At 42.7% G+C, this 25,456-nt stretch overlaps 1 protein-coding gene across 4 annotated transcripts; it reads right to left on the bottom strand.

The window, feature by feature from the left end:
* Positions 1-2,762: 2,762 nt before the first annotated feature.
* On the bottom strand, positions 2,763-21,428 carry med14 (mediator complex subunit 14). 4 transcript variants are annotated; one of them, XM_083776427.1, is made up of 29 exons: positions 21,010-21,428; positions 20,112-20,138; positions 19,911-20,016; positions 18,461-18,634; positions 17,294-17,423; positions 16,817-16,945; positions 16,335-16,442; positions 14,527-14,659; positions 14,240-14,390; positions 13,596-13,707; positions 13,117-13,242; positions 12,730-12,808; positions 12,478-12,637; positions 12,094-12,309; positions 11,841-11,960; positions 11,415-11,491; positions 11,151-11,311; positions 10,868-11,014; positions 10,031-10,275; positions 9,098-9,367; positions 8,616-8,859; positions 7,414-7,536; positions 6,946-7,116; positions 6,559-6,797; positions 6,223-6,402; positions 5,348-5,455; positions 5,088-5,213; positions 4,560-4,749; positions 2,763-3,547 (listed from the first exon to the last, which is right to left on the bottom strand). In XM_083776427.1, exons 1-29 carry the CDS (start codon positions 21,180-21,182, stop codon positions 3,474-3,476), a joined length of 4,299 nt encoding a protein of 1,432 aa, XP_083632553.1. In that variant the 5' UTR covers positions 21,183-21,428; the 3' UTR covers positions 2,763-3,473. The 4 variants fall into 4 exon arrangements, with proteins under 4 accessions (XP_083632553.1, XP_083632554.1, XP_083632555.1 ...); XM_083776428.1 differs by having other exon boundaries at positions 11,841-11,975; positions 12,112-12,309; XM_083776429.1 differs by lacking the exon at positions 7,414-7,536.
* Between the last annotated feature and the right edge of the window lie 4,028 nt (positions 21,429-25,456).

Genomic DNA, 25,456 nt, shown 5'->3' with positions numbered 1-25,456 from the left:
CCAGACAGAAGGGATGGTTTTCTGTGCCATGCATTTATTCAGTATCCCCACGAGCCAGGTCTTTGCGTTAGGTCCCAGGTGCTCAACTTTCCCATTGCAGTTTCGAGTTCTTCTAGGTCGAAGGGTTTGGTTTGAGGGCTGGCTGATTGTGGTTGGTCTGATACCACTGTGCGATGGTATTCTCCTGTGGGTCGGCGGCGGTGTTGGTTATGACTGTTGGCCACCAGTTGTGACGCAACAGAGTTCGCTGTGATCGTTGTGAATTATGGGTGGCTCCCTGAGGTCCTTGATCCCCATGGGGTCCAACAGTGGTCATTGAAGCGTGCACACACGCACACACACACACATGCACCTACACACGCACGGGCGCACATGTGCATGCACACGCTAACCAAATGTAACTCTGAGAGGGTAACACATGTAACCAAATGGACCCTTACAGCTCTAACTCTGAGAGTATATATGGTGGCCGACGGGCACGTACAGGTCTAGTGTAACCAAATGGACCATTTGGTCCATGTCTGTAAGTCTGAGAGTGTAACACATGTAACCAAATAGACCCTTACAGGTCTTTAACTCTGAGAGTGTAACACATGTAACCAAATTGACCCTTACAGGTCCAACACTGGTTATCGAAGCATGTACACACGCACGCACGTGTAACCAAATGGATCCTTACAGATCCAACACTGTTTTTTGTTAATCATCGAATGAAATGTGGGAGGTCGGCAAAAGAGAAAGTTTAAAAAATCAAAGCAAAGGTAATTCGAAAATGTTATTTTTGTGCTTTTGTGTTTCTCTTCTTTATATATTACTTTACTGTTTAAAATGTAAAATTTACATTTCAACGAAAGGACCTGTAAAGGACAACACAAAACCTAAGGCACTGGTGTCGTACTTCTGGTTTACCGGAACGGGGTTCAACTCCCTGCAGTGCCCTGCTCAATGTGTTGTATTTACATGGTTCATTGAACGGGGTTCAACTCCCTGCAGTGCCCTGCTCAATGTGTTGTATTTACATGGTTCATTGAACGGGGTTCAACTCCCTGCAGTGCCCTGCTCAATGTGTTGTATTTACATGGTTCATTGGTCCATGGTCTCAGAGGTCATTGAGCGGCGCGCTATAGTGCGCGATTCTTCATCATTGTTGAGGATTTTAAAAAAGGTGAAAATCGCGGAAAAGTGAAGGGCTATAGTCCATGGTGTCGGACTGCATACTGGTCAAGGTAATTTATACTGGTCAAGGTCATTTATACTGGTCAAGGTCATTTATACTGATCAAGGTCATTTGTACTGGTGAAGGTCATATATACTGGTGAAGGTCATTTATACTGATCAAGGTCATTTATACTGGTGAAGGTCATTTATACATGTCAAGGTCATTAATCCATGGTCTCGGAGGTCATACAATAGTATAGTATGTATATATGTATGTATGTATGTATGTATAGTATGTCGTTTTTTTTCGATTTCGGAGGATTTGAAAAAAAAAAGGTGAAAATCGCGGAAAAGAGAAAGGCTATAGTCCATGGTCACGGACCGCATACTGGTCAAGGTCATTTATACTGGTCAAGGTAATTTATACTGGTCAAGGTCATATATACTGGTGAAGGTCATATATACTGGTGAAGGTCATTTACTAATCTTATGAAGGTCATTTATACTGCTCAAGGTCAGTGATTGATTGATTGATTGTCGAATTACAGTACATTTCAAGCACAAACTCAATACTAAAAAGTTCCAGCATGTGTCTCCACAGTAAGCTGAATAACAAAGTGTGAATGTAGTTTCTAGGTGAAAGTGATTTTTAAATTTCCCCATTGACATGAATGGGAAAAGGCAAAAATTCACATTCAAGTATTTGTTCCTCTGAGACTGTAATCACTATAGTTACAAAATTTTTAGGGATAATTCAACATTATCCCTAAAATTATTTAACCCTAACATTTTATCGGTCGGCCTCATGGTGGCGCTATAACAGCCCACTTTACCTTTTGGCTTATAACTCTTGAACCGTAGGTCGTAAAATAAAAAAATTCCCTGGATTCCTTGGGTCATGACGCATCTCCCCATATAGGCCACGCCCATTTCCGCCATGATAGATTTTCCGCCATTTTGAATTTTGTCCAAAACACACTTTTTGCTTTTCCTCCTACAGATTTTGTCCAAATCTCACAGAAATCGGCACACGTGATCTCTGGACCCATCCAATTAAAACTGAACTGCAGAATTTTGAAAGTGCGTATCGTTCGGCCGTAATCCTCTTCCGAAGTTAGTAGGAGGGGCCTATATCACAAAAAATGTCATAAATCACGAACGGAATGTCCAATCCATCCCACATTTCAATCACATGTCCGGGGTGGTTCAATCAACCAAGTTCTAAAAGCAATTCCATTTTCATCCATAGGGGGCGCCGCAAATGCGAGAAATGTAACCGTTTGTCGCAAAAACATGAATTTCGGGGGTTAAATCCCCTCCGAATTACTTACGCATGATCTAAGGCGTGACTTGAAATTGTAATTGGCTGGCAATACTAGTGGGAGGGGCATATGTAAGCCACTGCGGCAACCACACTCTGCAATTTTTTTAAATTGCGAATTTTCTAGTTTGTCATTAGAATCGTGGATTCGCAAAGAGTTATTGTTATTGTTGCGAACAAAGAGTTAGTTGCGAGTTATTGTTGCTGTCACAACTCACAACTTTTCACTCACATCCATCAAATATTTTGATATCAAATATTTCAGAAGCACTTTAGGCAAAAGTCAGTTTTAGGCATGGTTTATTAAATAGTAATCAAAGACAAGACAAGAAGTCTCTGATTATTCATCCAGGACTCAAACGCAGTCATAATAAAATACAGCTGGTTTATAAAGTTTGTCACAGTTTTACAGTATTCAAAGTGACAGCTTCAACTGAAAAGGTTGAGGTCTTGACATAGTAAAGGGAAGATGACATTTAAATAGTGTGCTACCAAAGAATATATCCAATACCACAATGGTATTGATCTGGCATTATAAAAAAAAGAATGTGAAGACAATTTCTATCAAAAATCTAACTCAACTGCGTAGGATTCTGTTCAACACTCAAATATACAACAATATACATATTTTGGTTAACAACCATATTTTCAATAATATAATCCTCTCTGGGAACAAAAACACTTTCTTTTTTTGAATATTCTTTTGCATCAGTTTCATTTTTAAGATACACCTCTGTAGCAACAGTTGTTTCTTTGAATGACATGTTGGCTTTTATCAAGAATAAATGTGTTTTACAATTCTGCATAATTCACTGGCTTTTATTATAGGAAGAACTGTACATTGGTTGAAGCAGAGAGGGGGGGATATGTTGCATTATGACATCTTGGAACTCCAGTTATTTGTGTCCTCTTACTCCATCTGACCCTGGGAATGGAAATCTCCCTGTATGAGGTCTGAGGGAGCAGACTGTCCCACTGGGCTCGGGTGTTCTTGCTACTGGCGACCACCAGGGGGAAGTATGAGGTTGGCCATCAGCTCTTGAACAGAGGCGAATATTGTACATTCACCTGAGAAAAAACAAACAAAAATGATATATAAATAATATATATAGAGAGAGATTTGTTCTACAAGACATCAGAGTAACAGTAAAGTTTGTGTTGTGTCAGTGCAAAACGAGAGTTATGCATATAACTAATTAGTTATATGCACCTTAAGGTTCTATGAATACTGGATGACCGCCAGAGTTTATATCGTCACTCGGAATCCTGATGAAAAGATTTCATGAGGGTGTTCTCTCTCAGACGCGACGGACAGATTCCTGGAAACGCTCTCCTCCGCGGCAGTCAGCCGCGGGGGTGGAGCTTCTTTTTCATCCACCAGCTGTCTAAAAACTCGGAAATGACGTAAAAGACAGCTTCTTCTGTCCGCGGCTGTCCGCTAAAGTGTGCCCAGACGGTGTGCGGGGCACCTATATTGGTAGCTCACACCCACAAGGTCACGAGTGACAATGTTGGTTTGGTATCAACGTTCGACCTATGCACGTGATGTATATCCAGGTGTTGAAAACACCGCCCTCTGACGACCAGGAGGTATGATATAGAACAGCATCCTTCTTCTCAGATTATCGTTTATCTCGTTTATAATAATAATTAGTACATTATGGACTACATTTATTATGTGAAATTTGTATTTAAGCTATCCTACCTATTAGGAGCAATGGGCACGTTCCATTAATACAGCAACCGGGGAGCAGAGGGGGGTTTTAACACTAGCATGTCTGAGGTCATTTTGACAGGTTTTGATTTTTTGATTTTGAAGTTTATTATTTTTGCCCATGAAGCTTTCAGAAGGTTCCCCTTCCATGACCATCATCATCCATCCCCATTCCATCATCTCATCTCAGAAACATTTTCTAAATATGAATTTAAGCACATGCTACTACCGTCTGATTTTACTTCAGTCATGCTAGTGTTTTAAAGGGGCATAAAAACACTAAATCTCTTCTTTCTTTGCAAATTGCATTGTAGCGAGGGAATTGTGCACATGCCAGTGTGTGTGTGTGTGTGTGTGAGGCCTTACCCTGTCTGGCCGGGTGCAGCTCGTTGAACCTGCGGAGGATGTTGGACACCATGAGCGCTGCGGCCCCAGAGGAGCTATGCTGTCTGGGGATGTCGGCCTGCTGAGTCAGGCCGGTGGCCATGTCGTACACGATGGGTACGATGATACTGACGGGCTCCTGGGGCACGGGGATCCGCTGGGTCAGCTGGAGCTGAGGGACACACACACAGCAGAGGACACAGGGTGAACACATTTAGAAAATAGCTCTTAATAAACCCATTTAGGCCCGACGTCGAAATTAAAAGAATGTCTTCTAAAACGCCTGACAGTTTTCTGCTGATTTAATTTCACAGCTGGATATGAAGGTACACTGTATTCTTCACTTATTACAATATGCAAGATGATGCGTGTACAATATCTTCTTTAAACAAAATCTGGGTAGATGCAGCTTTTATCTTTCCAGGTAAAACATAAAATACAATATTGTAAATAAATCAAATATAATATAATATATAATGTATAATATAATGTAGTGTTTCTGAAACGTACGAAGAAGAGCATCTTGGATTTGAGCACCACAGCGATGGTTCCAGGAGGGGCAATGGGAGGTGCACTGGGTGGGATAGTCAGACAGAACTGGACATTCCACTTCAGTTGGCTTGCCTGGTCTGGGAACTGCAGGGACGGACAGGGATGGCAAGGGGGGGGGGGGGGGGGTAAGCAGAGAATTATACACACAAAATATCTACAAAAAGGAAAAAAGAATGTTGTGACCATACATGGCAACAATCACACATAGCGTCACTGACCAGCTCAAGCTTCATGATGCGCACACAGTCCCTCAGAATGTTAATGGGAGCCCCTAGTAGCTTGGTGAAGGCATTCAGTGTGTTGTACTTGAAAGGAGGACCAGCCACCTGCAGCAGAAGACACAAGAGAATGAATGCATTAATAGAAGCAAGAGACTTTGTTTAGTGTCTTCATATGTTAGACACAACTTATTATGCTTCTCTGAGGTTCATTAATACAAACCGCTAACTACTCACTCACTGCTGTGTCTTATATGCTCAGATAGGAGGATCTGGCTCTGGCCACCCATAGACTTGTGCTTATACACCTTCAAGGCTATTCTCCGTCCACTTCCCTTATACCTAGGCTACAATCTGTTTTTATTTTTGCAGAAAGGTACTGGACATGCTTTATGTTCCCAGTACCTTTTTAATGGTTTCTGTTCCCAGTATATACCAAAGCCCCTGAAACCAAGAGGGAGAAGTGAAGCGCGAAAGTCATTCTAGTACTAAAACGTACCACAGCTGGGGCCAGATAGATACATGAAAGAGCGTAAGCGGTTTTGACCAAGGGGCTCAACTGACGAGCTTGCGCACAGGGTTAAGCACAGAGGTCATGTGCGACTTGCATGTGCAGTATGAGGAATCAAACTGCTGTTCGAGCAATGTGCCCATGTGGTTTTAACCTTTTACTATATTGCATCAACTTGTTCACCATTTACTGTATCTGTACATTGATTGATAGAATGAATACGTTGTCAAACAAATGTAAACAGCACAAAAGAAGTAAAACATTTAGGCTAAAAAGGATAACACAAGAAGGTCCTGGGGACTCGTTTCCTTTGTGTTTGTGTTGAGTGCCTGGTCATGTGGTGTGGAGAACCAGCAGCACCTACCCGTGTCTCAAAGAACTTCTCCAGCACCTGTAGTTCCTCCTGTGACCAGGGGCCAGCGTTCTCCGGGGTGACTTTGAGCTGCAGCGTCTGGTAGTTTTTGGGGTTCAGAGCCACGCGACACTTGAGCACCTCCGTCTTGAACATAATGACACCCGGTTCGTTGGAGTTCACGATGGACAGCTGCAGGAGGGTGGGAATCGAGGTATGAATTAATTAGAAAATAAACAATGGAACATTTTCGGAGGAATTACTGTAAATGGAAGGGGGGAATAAGTGGCTGAATAGAAGGAGAAAGACACTCTACGTGAAAGCACTGTTCATCTGTGCAACACTCACATTGGGCTCTTGCTGGATAATCCTCTGCAGGTGGCGTCTCATGATGACAGAGCCCAGGAAGCGTTCCAGGGGAGAGCAGAGGTAGCTCCCTGCCAGGCCCGGCACCAGGCAGGGCGTGGGCGAGGGGAGCAAGAGCACGTGCAAGGCATTGTGGGTGAGGATGGTGGGGATAGAAGCAGCCCATGGACGCTGAGGTAGCTTACGGGGTGGAGGCATACTACTGGGCATGACCTGGGGATCTGGGCAAAAACGACACAAACATTAACGTTAGATTTCATATGATCCATTCCCTTCAAAGTAAAAAAAAGTATACTGTAAAAATGCTGCTGGTAAATCTCATGATTTTGTCTGAGGACAGACAAAAATACTGGAGAGAGCAATGCTTACTGGTCACAGTACGTGGAGAATGAGGGTCAGGGATGGGCGAGTGGAGAGACGGGTTTCCAGGGGACATTCCATGCATACGTGGGGAAGGCCCTGGGACCTGGGGAGAGCCTGGCCACTGCCCCCTCTGGCTTGGAGACACCATGGCGTACGGAGAACTGGGATCTAGAGCACCTGGGCAAAAAAAAGACACACCGTCATCAGCAGGCCACATGGACTTCACTCAACCCAACAAAATCCAAATACAATGCACTACAGTGTGCCCCACTGTCGATCCACTTGATAAGACCCATTACTATGGGCCTAGCCGCTAGCTAACTTCTGTGTGGCACTGCCAAAAAAAAGGCCAAGCAGTGACTAGACAAAAATATCACTAGTTTAGCCAGTCCTTGCCCAGCCCAGCTGCAAGTAATTAACCCTTGCGCAAGTAATTAACCCCATGTCAGCTCTTTCTACAACCCTGCCACTTACCGTGGGGGCTGGCAAAGCTTGTCTGGCCCATGGCTATCCCCAAAGAGGAAGGAGACGGGGTAGGACCAAAGGGAGAGGGTGCCCTCAGTGCTCCACTAGGGGAGCCAGAGGTATGGATGGTCCCTGTACAACATGCACAGCACACCAAAGGGCTCGTCAGACTACTGGTAAGAAGTTGACAAGTTCCTCGCAAACATGTACACACTAAAGCTGGGCAGCGGGCGGTGGCTTTTGCTGGGGGGGGGACTGAGACCGTGCAGGATGGAAGGATCAGGACTGGCTGCATGCTTTCTACCTGCTATGAGGCAATGAGGCGTGTCTCCAATGTTTATGACACAAACAAAAGGGATTCTCATGTCACAATCGAAAAAGGGCACACACACTCTCATGCATTATCTCTAATAAGCACACGTTTTGCTTTGACATGTATACACATAATTGGGACAGAGTGACTACATTTCTACTAGGGATGCACCGAAATTGAAATTCTTGGCCGAAACCGAATACCGAATATAGGAAACAGTTGGCCGAAACCGAATACCGAATATCCGAATATGATTAATATTATACATCTTTTTTCCTACCATTGCTGTCATAGCCGTACCTTAAAGCTACCTGATTTATGGCAAAATAAATGGTTATGGCAAAACTTAACTTAAATAATAATCACTAATATGGGTCCATAAAACATTTATTCAGCTCTTTGAATGCATTAATTGCATACACTATTCGGTGATATATTTTCTGCCTATTTGGGCCGAAACCGAATAGGCCGAAAATGCATATTTAGCCATTTTCTGCCGAATATTTTCTGCGGCCGAATATTCGGTGCATCACTAATTTCTACAGTACAGCCCATCTTGCTAAAACAAATATATCCCGCAAATCATAGAACTCCATCGTTGCATTGTTACTTTTTCATTTTATTTAGTCGGTTGTGTTGACAACTTGACAATAAGAAAAAAAACCTATGCCTGCCTTATCCTTTAAGCAAGACAGGATGAGTGTGAACTGAAAGACTGAGAAACAATGGTTTGATTCATGGTGTGCTGACAAGCTCATGCAGCAATAAATACATACATGAAAAGCATTTAAATACGCGCGCACACGCACACGCACACACACACACACACACACACTTAAAAAACATACAACATCCATAAAAAACATAACAAAAGCTGGGCTCCACATGGTATCTTTACCTGGCGACTGGGTGGGCATCATGGAGGGTGATGGGGCTACGTTGGTGTGGTACGGTGTTGGTGGCGACGTGAGTGGTGGGTACACCCCCGCGGCACCACTTCTCATTTGCTGCTGCTGGGCCTGTAATTGGTTCACCAGGGTGTCCATCATGTCTGCGCCCACCGGCGAGGGCGGATTGTCGTCTTCATTGACAGAGCGTCTGCGAGCGTCCTGGTTGCTGTCCACAAACATGTTGAGGAATGTCTGCGATGGAAGGACAAAGTTTAAGGTTTAGCTTGCAACACACAATGGCTGCTGTGTGGAAATACGGTCTAGGAAAAAACTAGGGTTAACAGGAACAGACGCTGAGCATCATAAGGCTCCATGTGGCCCAGTATGTACAGGCATTTATCTCCAGGTAGCTTCGGCAGAAGCATCTTTATCTATCCTAGATAAGAAGATGCAGCACTCCATAACTCTGCCTCGTCACCATGCCAAATACCTTGAGTCCCGGGGCCGGGTAGAAGCCCTCCACGATCTTGGTGTTGTCGAAGAGGCTGTAGGCGCCGTCCCGAATGGCCACCACCCCTCGGCTCCTGCAGTAGATGTCGATGCAGTACATGTTGCGGAAGGCCAGGCGGATGTGTGTGGGTGACTGGGGCAGGATGGAGAAACACTGGTAGGCCGTGTTGGTGCGCTGGGTCAGACCCAGCATGGGCACCGTAGGCAGCTTGTTGATGGCATTTAGAGGGGCCTGTGTGTCAGACAGAACCTGGGGAACACAGTGGAAGGTTAAGGTCAAGCCCACTAGCAACGTCGGACAAAAGGTATGGGGGGGGGGGGCTAGACAGAAGGAGTACAAGTCATGACTGAGTCAACAGTAACTTGTAGTTTGTCTTTTTTCCCTTCAGTTTACAGTGTAATTTCTCTGCAAGACAGTATGATTCGGGTACTATGACATGAAATATCATCTTTTCATTGCTTTTTTGGATTCTTTGACAAATTCTATCCAAGAATCCCAAAAATGTAACAATCAGTGCTTAAAACCCATTTTGGGCGGGAACCCTTTTGGTGTTAGCATCATGTTATGCTTTAGCTATTGAAAAATAGCAGATCTACAAGCTCATAGCACACCACCGAGTGGCGCGCTACGAGCTTAGGGTCTGCTATTTTTTTTTAATCGAAGAACCACCGACATTTTGTAGAATCTGATCTCAGGTCAGAATGGGTTAATCTTTGATCATGGCATTGGCATTTCTGAATAGAGAACGCAAACGGACTAACTAACTAACTCTGCATGTATGTACTGTATGTGTGTAAATTTCTGAATAATAGTAGGCGAGGATATGACACAATGTGGGAATTTAGCCTGAAACATGGTGAAAAATGGGGAAACAAAATCCCCCTGCAGCAGCAGAACCACAGCCCTGTATACCTGCAGCAGCTGCACGACATTGGGACACTTGTTGAACATCTCCTGCAGCTGGTGCAGGATGATGTTGTGACAGTTGGAACAGCCGGAGTTGGGCCCCACCGTGCCCAGGGCCAGGTGGAAGCGGTGGGTACCGGAGTTCCACTGGATGGTGACCGAGCTGCCTTTGGTGCTGCCGTAGGACAGCACCAGCTTCCTGTAGTTGTAGAGCCGGATCTCGGAGAACAGGCTCAGGTATGACGGCATGTCTGGAATCGGAAACGTGCATAATGTTTTGATCCAGTGTTGTTTTTGTCGACTAAGACGAAAAATGTCCGTCGACTACCTTTTTTCACTGACGAAAACTAAATGGAAACTAAATGAAAACTAAGCTATGATGACTACAACTAAGACTAAATATATCGACTATTTCTTCATGAAATAAAAACGAGACAAAAATGTTATAAAGGGACTAGTGGACAAGAGATCCAGTATAAGTCATTTTACACATGGTTTACACATGGTTGCATGTCTACAAGCTTGTAGATCGGCTATTTTCAGCAAGTATAAAATCTGCCATTATGATGGCATCAAGGCCTGCCAAAACACATCACCTGTAGATTTAGTTGACTAAAATTGCATGACATTTAGTCGACTAAAACTAGACTAAAACCAATACATTCCAGGCGACTAAAATGTGACTAAAACTAAGTGAAAACTATTCAAGAGACTATGACTAAAACAGAAATTTGCTGTTTTGATCTATCTATATATAAAGGCTGTGTGCAATCCAAGTTGAACGAATAACCATTTGATTTAATGAGCAAAGATAGTGATCTATATTCTACAGAGGACACACACCTGGTAGCGCTCGTGAAAAGTCAAGGACACACTGGTAGAGCTGGCTGATGGAGCTCCAATCGTTGAGGAACATCTCCACCACCTTTCTCCCGCCCACTGGCTCCGACAGAGGGTTCTCATAGGTCAGGTATACGTGCCGCGTCGAGGCTGATTGGACGAAATGAGGGATGACACATTTAGAGGCTGAAACAATGTGGTGGAAAAGAAAAAAGTAACTAGAGAAACTCAGCAGGTCCTGATAGTCAGAGGTAATAGCTTTGTATGTGTGTGTGTGTGTATACACCTTGCTCCTTGCTGTGTGTGCTGTTTAGTGGGCAGTTGGCCAGCACCAGTTCAGCCACCCAGGTGCGGTTGTTCCTGCCCTGCAGGCGGAAGGTGCAGTCCAGCAGGGAGCGCTCTAGAGCTCTCCGGGTCTCCTCTCCTACCTCTTTACTGGGAGGGATTCTAGGGAGAGGGAGAGATTATGTTTAAAACCATTTTGCGGTCAGCATATTTTCAGCAACATTTCTTGAAATAATTTGATGGTTGTGCTCGAGTGTCTATTAACTTGAGAAGGCGTATAGCATGACTGCATCCGTCTCCCTCCACCTGGACTCCTTGGTTGGGGATCTCCATGCTTGACAGCTAGAGACACACACACACACACACACACACACACACACACACACACACACACACACACACACACACACACACACACACCGACAGACAGATACGCACATTAGTCCAGTGATCCGTGAGGAAGGGAAAATTAGATGCAAGAACAGACAATAACAGTAATAATAGTTCATAGGAAGACGACAGTGTCCTCACTCTTAAGATGGTTAGATCAAGCTCATAGCGCGCCACCGAGTGGCGCGCTACGAGCTTGTAGGTCTGCTATTTTTGAAAAATCGAAGAGCGACTGACATTTTTTAAATCTGATCTCAGGTCAGAATGGGTTAACCCCTAACATACGGGGACATATCCGTACCTCTGCTCGGAGGCCGATGAAGGGCATGTTGGTGTCACACATGGCCACTAGGTGAGCGAGCTCCTTGTTGAAGGCACACATCTCTCCAGACCGCTTGGGCTTCTTTGGCTCCAGAGCCCCCTGGTCTCCAGACATCTAATGCACGCCACAGAGAAATGCAATCTCAACATACATACAACATATCAAAAGAATCTACTTCGTACTAAGCAACCGACAAATCGGAAAACCAGTACAAGCTGACTTTATCCTAGACTCTTCTACACATATCTACCTTCCTCTTTGTTCCGGGGCGGGCCCCTTTCCCTGACATGGTGTCTTGGACGAGCTGCTCGACATTGGGTTTGAATAGCTGCAGGAGCTGGGCACATGGCAATTGTCCATCGTCGCCATCCACCAGCGACACGTAGAGGAAGTAATACTTGTACTGTAGGTCTGTAGGACAACCAGGCACATCCAACATCTCCACAACCTATGGGTAAAGGAGAGATGACGAGTGGGAAGAAGAGAGGGCAAGAAAATAAGACTTGATAATTGAACCAAGGAAGACAGAGATGGTAAAGGAATAATGGACAAGCCCATGCAAAGGAGTGATTGTGTTATTTTTTTGTAAAGGACTGCCATTGCATGAGGAACTCACAATGTAGTACTGTGGTAGTCGTGTGAGCTTGATGAAGAGCTTGTGTTTGGTTAGGTTGCCTACAGGATGAGACGTGCTGTTGGCGAGGTGGAGGACGTCGGTGCACACGGTGGGGAGGTGCTTCACTGACTGTCGACAGCGCTGTTCACCCAACCACAACCTGGACAGAGAGAGAGAAAGAGATTACGACTCTAAAAGAATTTCACATTTCAAAATTCCTATTCCTTGTATAATTTCAGGGGGTGGACATACTTAAGCTGCTGTAGCCAAGTTATGATACGCTTCATGTCATCGTTGATGGTCTTCTCGATGTCATCCAGCATGGACTGTTCTGTTGAGTAGAGATTGCTAGGTTTAGAGATGTAAAACACACAGGCCAATGCTAAGTTGTTCCTGGGCGGAACCCGTTTTGGTGTTAGCATTACGTTATGCTTTAGCTATTTAAAAATATCAGATCTACAAGCTCATAGCGCGCCACCGAGTGGCGTGCTACGAGCTTGTAGGTCTGCTATTTTTGAAAAATCGAAGAACGACTGCCAGAAACATAGCTTTTTCAGAAAACTGAAAACAGAAGACATTTTTAGAACCTGATCTCAGGTCAGAATGGGTTAACTTATTTTGCATCTGCCCTTTACCTACCTATTCCATACAGCATGGGCTGGAACATCCCTGAATGAAGGTCTACGAAGATATGCAGGCACTCCGAGCGACCGCAGGGCTCCAGAATAGGAATGACCAGAGTCGGTAATGCAGTCTCAATAAAAGCTGAAAAATAACACATTTAAAAACAGACAAACAATAAAGAAAACATATACATGCATTCAACTCTCTGTGTCCCATGTGCATTCATAAATTATATCTGGGAAATGAAGGTCCCAAATGTCTTGGCAATGCAATCTTCTGTGGACAAGATAATACTGACTGGCCTATGGAGGACGGGGCAGTGTAGCAAATATCTGAACAATCCTGCATATAGAAAATCTTGGAATTTAAGCTGAGTTTATGCATGAGCTTATGTATTACAAATGTGTTACAATTAGATATGCAACTGTGTTGTCACAGACAAGGGGGACAAGAGTTTACGATAGAAATGACAGGCGTTTACTGTAGACTCTTACAGTTATCACTCGGATTGCTGGTCTTTAGAATAGCCTTCAGTTCCTGCAGCTTCTGATGAGAGCGGGCATGTACACTGTCGATCAATAGCTTCTCAACGGACAGGTGATCAATCTACAGGAGCAGGACAAGAAATGACAGTCAAGCAAAACATATATGTTATTTGTAGTAGACAACAGTAGCACAATTTGAAATTTGCACTGTGGCCAGAATAATACTGTAGTCTGTGTGTTTGACTGGATTACTAAAATGACCATAATGCTTTGGTGCACTCACCCCACCTTGTGGAGAGGGGGAGGACTGTCTTACTGAGACCCAATCCCACCAACGTTCTAGGATAGACCTTACCATGTATCTGACCGGCTCCCGGGCAGGCATAGTTTTACTGAGGGTCAAGGTTAGGTTTAGGTATAGTTTTACTGAGGTTAGGTTTAGGCATAGTTGCAAAAAACAAGAACTGTCAATCACAGCTTTCCTAGAACGGTGGTGGGATACATAGTCCAGGAAGGAAGTGAGACCAGTGTCTGTGACATCACAGACACGTACAGATAATAAAATATCTACAAACACATATTACCCACATAAGGGGTGAAGTGACCCTTTAATGTTCAATGAGAAACGCATCTTTATCACTGTTGCAATGCACCTTCATGGCTCTCTCCATGAGCTTGGAGTCACAGGCAGGAAGAGGAGGCTCATGGGATATCTGTAGCGGCTTGGAGACATCCGATTCGTCAATCTTGATGGTGACTTTGTGCACTGAAGCAGTGCCTGTTTTCCTACCCAAGACTTGTTGGCTGGAAGGTTGAAGAAGAGAGTAAGAGAGAGGGTGTTAAGACAGGAAGATGAGATGGTAACGGTATTGACTACAACCAACAGAATAGTCTCACCCCCCCCCCCCCCCCCCCCCAATATAATTTAGTTCCATCTTACTTCCAGACGGCGAGTGTGAGGTATTTGGCGGGCAGGTATCTTTCCACCTGCACCAGGTCTCCCCATCGCTCTCTGACCAACATTAGGGTCTGGGAGTGGAGAACTTCCAGTTGAAGAGATAGGCAGAATGAGTCTTAACACATGGTTAAGGAAGATATAAGGCAGAGGGGAAAACACCAATAGCGGAGGACTGAAGATATAGTACCACACACATCGCACCCTCTATATTCAGAACACGGACAAACACATTTCCTAAACACACAAATACCCCGTTTACTAAATAAATAAACACTACCCATTAAAAGGGCTATTTGTGCTGAACACAGGAAACTCTTTGAGAGGGTAAGCTGCATGACTAGCTTTGGTGAAGGGGAGGCAGAGCAGAGATGCTCTGATTAGTATTGGGATTAGCATGGCCATGCTCTGCTGCATGCTTGATTAAGGACTTTGATGTTAGCATGAAAGCTAACAAGCTGTTGTTTGCCCCTGCACCTGAGGGTCTAGTAAGGCCCTGCACAGTTTGAATGCAAGCATGTACTTTCCGGGGTAAAGGGGGAGGAGCCATGCCTGCTGCTGGAAAAGAGCATCCATTATTTTGTTCCGTTTATTCCCGATATGCCAAGAATGCCGTGGCATTCATCCGGCTCTGTTGAATGAAGCAATAGTGAAAAACAAGACAGACTTGCGAGGCCAGCCACTGAGTCTGAGACTGTCTCACGCAGAAACTACACTCCCTGTAAATTACTGGCCATGTCAGTATGACAAACGTGACTATTGTCGTGATAATATGAGCGCTGTGTTGCCATGGCGGTAGCAGTACTTTGTAGCACAAGTACATTCCCATCTGTTATTTTCCTGAAGTTGCCATCAAACAGAAATCACTTGTGTTGATGGGCTATAATGATGGAAATGAGAATTCAGAAGGAACTCTGCAGCTGTGTGGCTCATTAGGATGCTGCGTGTGTTAGTGCTTGACCAGTCAATACTCTATAAGCTCCGACATACACAGGGTGGCCTTACTGCAGCAGTTCACATTAGGCCCAAATCCAAGAGGCTGCAGGGTACAAAGAAACTGTGTGTATCTGTGCATGTGGGTGTGACTGAGCGCATAAGATACACACAAACACCACAGGCACAAAAGCACATGCACACACGTACATACACCATACCAGGGTTTCCGCTAGGCAATTTTTGGATCGGCCACCTTGACCTACAGGATTACATTTTTCCAGACAACGAATAAATTAGTCTGCCATAATATCTGCAAACATTGTTTGCAGATACATGCACCCAACTGATCATTACACCTTGTTATTTTAGTGCTGCGATTCTTTCCACTTTATCACTGTTCCTGTTTTTATAGTTAACTAAATACAGTAATATAATGAAATATAGCAGACATAAACAAGCTCGCAATGCAGTGTGATGCGATGCGACACGATTGTAGTTCTGATAGTTTCGGTGTGCAACACCATCGTACTGATTGGCTGATCGATCAGATAACTGCAGCACACAGCAGCCTGTTGGTACTTAAACCACAGGTTGTTATGGTTGTAAACTACGTTATTGCAATGTCGTGTTACTTTATCCAAATAATAATAGTATGCTTCAATTGTAAAATAGTCTAATAACAGCATTTTCCTGGTGAGCCATGGTGGCCCATGATGTTTATATAGTTGCGGTGTCACATTAAGAGCAGCATGACAACGCAGTAATGATTGCTTACATGTGGCCTACAGGGCACCGCTCCACGGATTCGTCTATACTGGCAAACGGAAACATTGCTCCATACACTGTGAGGAGGATACGTAAGCAGTTGTACATGTCCTGTAGGGGCTTCTCATCTGCAAATAGTCGTGCTTGCACCAACTCGTGAATGAAGTTCACCTGCATGCTGTGCACCAAGGCTCGGCCATCTGTCAGTAAAGAGGGAGGTAGAGAGGGACAGGGTTTGGAAGAAATGGAGGGGTTGAAGAAATTACAGACATTTTAACCACATAGGCCCTGTGAATTTAGTCGTATGATGAATAGAAAAACATACCTGATCTACAAGCTCACAATGCGTGCTCCTAGAGCTGCATTTTTAGAAATGTTTGAATAAATTTTTTTAAATGTGGGAATTCTTTTGGATACGTGTCCATATGATGACATGCACAAAATAGGGACGCTAGGGTTAATCTGGTTGTTCAAGTTTGTTTGCCATGGTGTGTCTAGACACCGCAAACACACGCCGCGTTCCCAGTCTCTCCTCGGCTCTCTGGGCTGTGTGCAGCAGTTGTATCCATCTCACCTCCAGTCTCTTTGTCCTCCACCAGGATCTCAAGCTTCAGCAGCCGCCAGGGAATATCTGGGTCATCTCCCATTACCGTCAGGGTGGCCTCAAACTCCCCCTCCACACGGAACTTTACACGGCCATTAGCTGGAGACGCACACAGAGGCCAATTAGAGGTTCTCGTCATAGTTTTAACCTAAATGTGTGCCGACTAACCAGACTTGCCATCTTGCCAAACTAACCGTCTCTAAAAGCACAATATTGATGCTTTCACAATATATTTAAACAATGAGATTAATTTCTAAATAATCATCATTTTATCATAGCACAATTACTAAGTGGGCAAAAGTAAATACTAGAACAGTGAAGTTAGTTCTAAAAATGTGATCGCTTTACTGTAATGCAGCCTTTAAATCCCAGATGATCTATTCTAGCACACAATATCGATATATATTAACCATCATGGGGATGGTCGTGTGTACAAAAACGACTTACCCACTGTGAGGTTGGCTAGCTGAGGAGGCAGGTCTGTGGTGACAAGGCGGTGTCGTAGAATCTGATTGAGCTGGTTCAGTGTAGTCTGTTTCTCAACCTTAGTAATGGGGTCTGGAGGAATGATCTTATCCTATATTGAAATGCACACAAAACACACAACAATAAGCTGACAATTAGACCACTAGTATAAGCTAGTTACAGTACGTATAATAGTTTGCCATAACAACAACGTACATGAAGTCTGGTTATTGACTCCTGACTGTTTGTATCAGCAGTTTATCCAACTTTTACCAGTTTCCATTCGTACACAGGTAGGAATGATCTTCTATAGACCCGATATAACACATTTTCCAGTCATTCTTTGTGGTATAGTTCCAATTCTGGCAGTTTTAGCATATTGCCTTCTTCCTGGTCTGGTGAGAACTGTGTGCTCCATCCCGTTCTTTCCATTTCCAGGGAAATTTAGCGAAATGTGTGGCAAATCTGCAAATAAAAATGCTTACCACTAGCTTTCTTCACAGATGTGTTCATAAAAGGTGTCTACAATCACATATAAATTTGTTCCAACCCAACTGCCTTGGGAAACTTTGTGACAGCTGCTGAAAGTTGGGGTACCATTGAACAACCAATATAAGGCAACATTTTCCAAATTTCATTATACTTTAAGTTGCATGTGACTTTTGCATGTGGTTTTCATGATTCTGAATCCATTGCAAGCATTAGTTTTGCACAAAAAACACTCCTTCGCCTAAAAATGGCCATAGCCGTCATCACAAATGTGATGAGGTCAGTACATTTGGGCAAGTGGCTATGGCCGAATTTAGCCCAAGGAGTGTTTTCGTGCAAAACTAATGCTTGGAATGGATTCAGCATCATGAAAACCCCCTAGTTTGACATGTCACATGTTACTTAAAGCATAATGACATTTTGCCTTGTATTGGTTATTAATGGTACCCCAACTTTCAGCAGCTGTCACAAAGTTTAACAAGGGAGTTGGGTTGGAAGTTGGAACAAATGTATATGTTATAGTAGCCACCTTTATGAACACATTTGTGAAGAAAGCTAGTGGTAGTGGTGGTTTTTTGCAGATTTGCCACACATTTCGCTCATTTTCTCTAACTATTAGTAGTGAATTGCATGGGGAATCATAAAGAGGTAGAAACTTACCCTTATGCACGTGGGCAGCCTAGGATAGGATCCTGTGGTGAGAACGTCAATGGCGAAGGGTATGGCAAAGCTGGGCAATCGGGCATGTACCAGAGCATCTCTGGCCAGCGATGCAAGCCTATCAGCGGTGTCCACAAAGAGGAAGGCCTGCTGGTCCAGGAAGCTGGAGATCATCTGTTACCAATACATGGATACCAGTTAGAAATTGTACATTGCAGGCTCTAACAAAAATATGGGAGGTTGGTAATGGGACGGGATCATTTTTAATCATTAAACTACAGATCTGAATGTTTGTGGATGCAAGTGGACTGTAGGACATAATGTTATAGTTGTAGATTTTCCTATGCAAGTCAATGGGAAAAATTTATTCACTAATAGATGCTGTAGTACAATCATAAGTACACCATTGATGTGTGATGTATATTTGTTGGTAATATTCTGCATATAAATAAAGCTATTGAATATTTTCACTTTCGGTGTTGCACTTTGTAGACGGTCCCTAACCGCTCAGCTGACCGTCTGCTGCCCATAGAGATGCATATAATCTACTGTATTAAAGTCGGAGGTTGGCTTTTTGGGCTTCAAATCAAGTTGCAGTTTTTTGTGCTTTATCTAATCAGGATAAGAATGAGACGTTTTTTGTGATTTAGGAATGTTTCGTTCCTGAGTACTCAAGTGGTGTCGACAGGGCAGCCAAACGTTAGTCATTGCATTTGTCTGTATGTATTTTATCATTGTATTTTACGGGATGTGTGTTTCCCTTCCGTCGAGTGGTGGCTTAAATTATTGATATGTTCTGATCCAACAGAGCCACCCCGATAGATAATCATTCCGTTGTGATCGTGGCCGTGCTGTTCAATGTTTCACATTAGGTGCAGGAAAGATGAGATCTGTAACTGCGCGACGCCCGTCGTCAGTGACCAGGCGTGTCACCTGCGTTTGGTTTGAAGTTATAATATGAAGTGACGTTCAAACATTGCATTGCAAAGTGGTTAAATAACCGTAGTAGATACGGTGTTGTTTCTGACATTCATTCATTCAGACATTCGGTTAATTATAGTATGATTATTTCTGTATGGTATATGTTATTGTAAATGAGGTTTTTTTATTTAATAAATTAAGTGATTGAGTGGAATATGGTTCTAAAAACAGAAATTGTAATAAAAATGCTTAATAATAAAATGCCACCTACATACCGCAGGCTCTTTAGTCTTAGTCTTGTTTTATTTGTTTACTATCCATGGAGTTGATCAAAATATATTACACTCTGGTGGAGCTGTAACGTCCAACCCAACTAGCAGTTGAAGATGGATGGATGGTTATTACACTACCAGTAGTTTTTAAGAGCTGTGTGTGGCAAATAACATTTTAACTTAATGTAATTGTAATTTGTAACACATTTGAAACAATATTCTGTGGCAACTTTGGCAAGTATTGTTACTCTACGTACCGCACATTTCTCAACTTTCCCAGCATTGCTTGCCCATTTCACCAAGGCTAAGAGGCGCACAAAAAGCTGCCTGGTACGGCTGGCAAACTGGACAATCTCAATTTTCCTGCAAGGAAAAGGAGGTTTAGATGACGAAGAAATATATATTTTATCAGAATATGTCATCAATAATGTGTGTTTTGGTTCGTAGAGAAGGCTTACCTCTCCATGTCCGTTTTTCTGGGAAGTCTGTAAGGACACCAAATCATCATTACTATCACATCATGCTCAGCCAAGTTTAGTAACAGCCTAAAGGTGTCTACGGTCTTGTTGACCACAAATTATATTTAAAGGGCTTTCCAGTAAACGGCCTGAGAAGTAGCAGATGGCGAGCTCCTGTTATGTCAACCGTTTCATTCATATCATGACATTTTCTCTAGAAGAACTCATTTACCAGCCACAGTAACACAAATTTAAATGTTGGATCAGTAAATCCCTGATCATTGATTACATCACATTCCATGATCTCATCAAGTTATAATAGTAGTTATTCTAGCTAGCTCATTGGTTGTGATCTCCCCTTTTGTTGCAGCTCTAGGACTCAAGCTACAGTCAGCGATGGGGCTAGTTGGTTACTGGTTAGGGTACTTTACTACTTCTTCACACATGTTATTTGTTTTGCTTAACAATAACCACAAATGTTAAGAATGTTATTTAGATGTTTTTAGAGAGTAGAGAGATAAGATGCTTGGTTTACCTGGGATCATAGTTTATTTGAAGCTCTACTTGTCCTCTCTCTCTCTCTACTTATGTGACTTACCCTGTCGTTTGTTGACTAGGGTTCATGCCATTTACTGAAGTTGCTCTGTGTAAGAAAGTCTGCTGTGCTAAACTGTATATACGTATACATACATACAGACTGTATCTTCCAATTCCAAACTCTTGGATGGGAAAATAACTCAACAAAAGAACAGTGACTGCATGGGGGAGACACTGGCAGTAGTAGAAGAGTGCTAGTGGAAGAGCAAACACAACGTTTTACAGATTAGCAGAAAGTGTTAGTTGGCTGGTTAGCTTAGTTACCCATCTTAGCTTTTACGTTTAGGCCTAGGCTACTTACAGTTCAGCCAGCAGGGTAATTTCGTGGTAGGTCCTCTGAAGTAGAAACTCAATCAACAGGCTCAATCGGACTCCCTGTGTGGCCGGGGCCCCGGGTTGAGGAGGTTGGGGACCAGAGGTTGGTCCCCCAAGCGGGACCAGTTGCCCATCTGATCCAATCTGCACTGGAGCCATTTTACAATGACAATACGGAGCTAAAGCGATGCACACATAAAAAAAAGAAAACTAGCGACTCGTAATAACTTCCAGTGAAAACAGAGTTCACGTATTCTACAACATTTCTTATTCTGAATAAGTTTCGCTGGTTTTTGTTTTCTTGTTCGATAGAAAACGACCTAAATTCACCCTATTCAGTAACTCATTACGAAAAACGCTGTCCAGCCGCCATCTTTGCTGCCGAGAATGATCACAATTCTGGTGGAAGGGAAAACCCGGACATGGAACGATTGCAAGTCAACTCCTTCCTGTCCCTTCCCCTGACGCGCTGCCTCTCTCTCCTCTGCTCTTCTCTGGGGTTGTCAGTGAGTCTGACTGACTTTAGCATGGTCGTAGAGGTAGACGTCATTATAGGTCATAATAACGCATGATAGACAAAATCTGTCCGGCCAATCTCAAATGCTATTACCACTCTCACTAGGACATTTTTATATCCCCTATTCATTGTTTTTGAGATCTCGTATTAATATGTATGGATATATATTATTTGTAACTCCACATTTTATAGCAGGAAATCTGTGGTAAAAGCTACCTCTTATACTGATCATACATCATTCATGTGAGTCAGATCTATTAATTTAAGATGCATTTGTTTTTCCTCTGAGAAGTTTAAGAACGAGTTGGGGGCAGCCAAGGACAAACAGATTTAAGGGGGGGGGGGGGGTACAGGGGCGAACTCCTGGCTGCTCCACCTGTGTTTCAACAAGTTCATCCAGCCACTAATTGATAAACTCTCAGTGATGCAGGTGGAACATGGCCTGGATTATTATGGACTACCTATAATTACCAGCAGTCAGACCACACCACAGTATCACAGTAGGCCTATGTCAGATGTGCTGAGGAGGAACCCCAAGGGAGGTGCTGCTGTTCACCTGTGTCTAACCTGTGTGTACATGTTACATACAACACTTACAGAGTACAGAGCCCTGGGGCCTGTTTCACGAAACCTGGATTAACTATTCCAGGATTTAGGCCAAAACTAGGCTTTTTAAATCCTGATCTTTACAGCCTGGTTTATTCCGTTCCACTAAAGCCAAGCGAGGCTCAGAATTGGCGGATTTGGCGAGCCGGGATCAGCAAGCCTGGCTTAATAGACAGTCTGGCTTTTTGTCTCTAGACCCATTATGTGGATCACAGATTTACTGATCCTTCTTCTTCATGGGGTATTAAGGCAGTTTGCATCCTTAATAGTTGCATTACAGCCCCCTTCTGTATATCTCATTATCTTTACTAATCTATTCAAGACTTACTGATACAAGGACTTAAGCTTCTAAAATAAATACTGCTGCTGTAATTAAAGAGAGAACATACTCTCAATAGTGGATAGACTGAATGATTAACTACCCCAAAAATATAGTTTACATTTTACCACTACTATTAACTTAAAACAGAATTCTTAATATTGTAAGCATAATGATATTGTCGCATTGTGATATTTGGCCATAACTCCCTCCTCTGAGGGAGCTGCCTTTGGGGAAGGGGGTTGTTGTCCAGAGGGTCATGGGTTCATGTAGCATGCCAAAGTTTGTGCTATTGCCATTGAGAATGCATTGGGCGTTTAAGTTAAATAACTCAGAAACTACAAAACATTTCAAAGTAAAAAGTTCCAGCATGTGTCTCCACAGTAAGCTGAAGTGTGAATGGAGTTTCTAGGTGAAAGTGATTTTTTGAAGTGCCACTATCTGCCTATAAAATAAATGTCTCAAATTTGAAAGCACTATATTTCTAAAACTATGAAACATTTCAAAGATTCCTTTTCAGGCACACATGTCCACCGTAGGATGAACCTAAATAGGTTTGAATGGGGTTTCTAGGTGTAAGTATGTAGGACTAGTAGTGGGTGAAACGTTACAATAAAATATGTTGTAAAACAATGAGTAATGGTAATATTTAGTGGTTTTCACTTTTACAAAAATAAATAAAAAATAATATAATATAATAATTCTTCTTAACCGTGCACTTGCACGACAGCAAACCTATTCATGGGGAACATTCACCAAAAGCAGCTGATCTACAAGCTCACAAGCTGTCATGATGTTGTGCAGCCTATATATTTTGGTTATTTTATTTGATATAGTGCTTAAATTAGTCCTTTAATGCAGACCGATACAAATAAGGCAACATAAACCCATAATAATTGAATATATCTGGAAAACATAATTGGTTTGTGATTAGTTTGACTGCTTAATGAACAGTAAAGACATTAGGATTAGGTTAAACCTGGCTGTTAGCCTGGTCCGGAGCAGGCTAAGTCTAAAGCATTAGTTTCCATGGTAACTAATGTAGCATCACTTTCATGAAACCGAATCAAGCCTCAACATATCCAGGTTAACTGGTTAAGTTAATCTGGCAAGATCAACCAGCTTTCATGAAACCGGTTAATCACTGATCCAGGATATATTAAACCAGGATATGTGTTAAAGCCCGGCTTAATCTCTAATCCAAGTTTCGTGGAACGGGCCCCTGGTCTAGAGGCTTTGTTTGTAGGGGCGTATAACAGCAGTTACCGCTCCTCCAGTTTAGCCCTATATAGTACACTACAGTACATGTATTCTAGCCTGATTATCAGACTGTAGCTTTCGAGATGCAGTCCACTCAGAGAGTGGGCGGGGTCTTTGGGCTGGATCCAGGCTACATGTATTCTGCATTTGGGAATACATGTAATGTATAGGCCTACCTGTACAATCACAGACATTCTAGGCCCGGGCTACCTACAGTACAGCTGAACACAGGGCCAGATTAACCCTCCCTGGGCTGTGCGGCGCAAAATAAAATGGGGGTATTTTGTTTTAATTTTGGGGTACTGAATTAATGCAGCCACTGTAGCCATGTAGTGCACTAATGCAGTTTTACCTTAAAAAAATCACACCAGTGTGAACCAAGTGGTGCAACTCCCGTCTATTGGTTCTCTGTATCGTTCCAATTTCTTCTCTGTATCGTTCCAATTTCTTCTCTGTATCGTTTGCGTCCAGCAGGTGGCAGCCATGTCACATACTTCTCTCGTTCCAATTTCATGCATGCGCACACCACTCGTGCTCACACAGGTACACACGTACACACGTACATGGACATTGCATGCTGGATGTAGAAGTGGTTGCACCACTTAAAAATATTTCACAAAGTGGTCTATAAAATCACAGTAAGAGAGATGAGCAATAAAGAAAGAGTACAGCCACTAATCGTGCACGAATGCAGTTGCCAGTTTTACAGCAAAATATTGAGGGTATTTTGGTGTAATTTTGGGGTACCCAGCCCCCCGAGAGAGAGAGAGAGAGAGAGAGAGAGAGAGACAGACAGACAGACAAGTCGCTGTGCATGACAGGCTTTATAGTCTATTGGAATTTCCATGAACCCAAAAGTAGTGATTAGTAGCCTATAAACTTTAATGATACAAATGTTCAGCTTGGTTGCTAAAAGTTGCATGTTGAGCAATTTTATAAACATTTTTGAATATTTAAAATAGAAATACTACATCGACACGTTGTGAGCTTGTAGATTGGCTATTTTAAAATTCAAAATAGTAAAAAAAAAAAAAAGGGTTTAGGGATAAGGGGTTTAGCATGGACGAAGAGCCCTTTATCTTTATTAGTTGAATGATTAAAAACTATCTCATTCCCAATTTGCATGTATTTGAAAACATATTTACAACAAATGTATGAACGGCCAAATATGGTGCAAGCAAATAGCTGAGTGATTGAAATATTGTATTATATTTTAGTTAATGCTGACTGGGTGAGTGTAACTATCACTATCACTATCACTGTTTGAATGTTATATAAATTAAAGTGTTCAGAAATTAGCTGTAAAAAGTCAAAGTAAATAAAAATCTATAAAAAACAGGAAATCATCATATAAATGTTCTGATGAATTGAAAATGGTGGACCCTGTTGTAAACAAGTGTAATGCTTTATCATGGTTCTTACACAACAGCTTTTTTGTAATGTTTTGTTTGAAATGTACCCATATTACATACTGTGAAATAAAAAAAATCTATAAATGAATGAATGAATGAATGAATGAATCAATCAATGTCAGGCTGTGGATATTTAGAACAAGGTAATATATGTAATATCATTCTGATGGTCGAAAACATCATCCTGTGCTGTTATTCCCGAAATAGGGTAACAATAAAGTTTTGGTTTGTGGCGATGTGATGATGATTCCAATGATTTGGTCTTGAAAATGAAAACTGACCTGACTAGAGACAGAGTTATAAAGGAGGGCACTTTTTA

The sequence above is a fragment of the Protomyctophum parallelum genome, assembly GCF_964188405.1.
Source record: "Protomyctophum parallelum genome assembly, chromosome: 11".
Taxonomy (NCBI): Eukaryota; Metazoa; Chordata; class Actinopteri; order Myctophiformes; family Myctophidae; genus Protomyctophum; species Protomyctophum parallelum.
This window is presented reverse-complemented; position numbering and strand designations above follow the sequence as displayed.

What these genes read in the sequence shown, in the direction of transcription:
- med14 (XM_083776427.1), bottom strand. Translation starts at nt 21,182, where the DNA reads ATGGCTCCAGTGCAGATTGGATCAGATGGGCAACTGGTCCCGCTTGGG. An exon ending in GACTACCACAGTACTACATT is followed by an intron (nt 12,310 to 12,477) that starts GTGAGTTCCTCA and finishes CTTTACCCATAG; the next exon opens with GTTGTGGAGATGTTGGATGT. An exon ending in AGAAGTTCTTTGAGACACGG is followed by an intron (nt 5,456 to 6,222) that starts GTAGGTGCTGCT and finishes CTTCTGCTGCAG; the next exon opens with GTGGCTGGTCCTCCTTTCAA.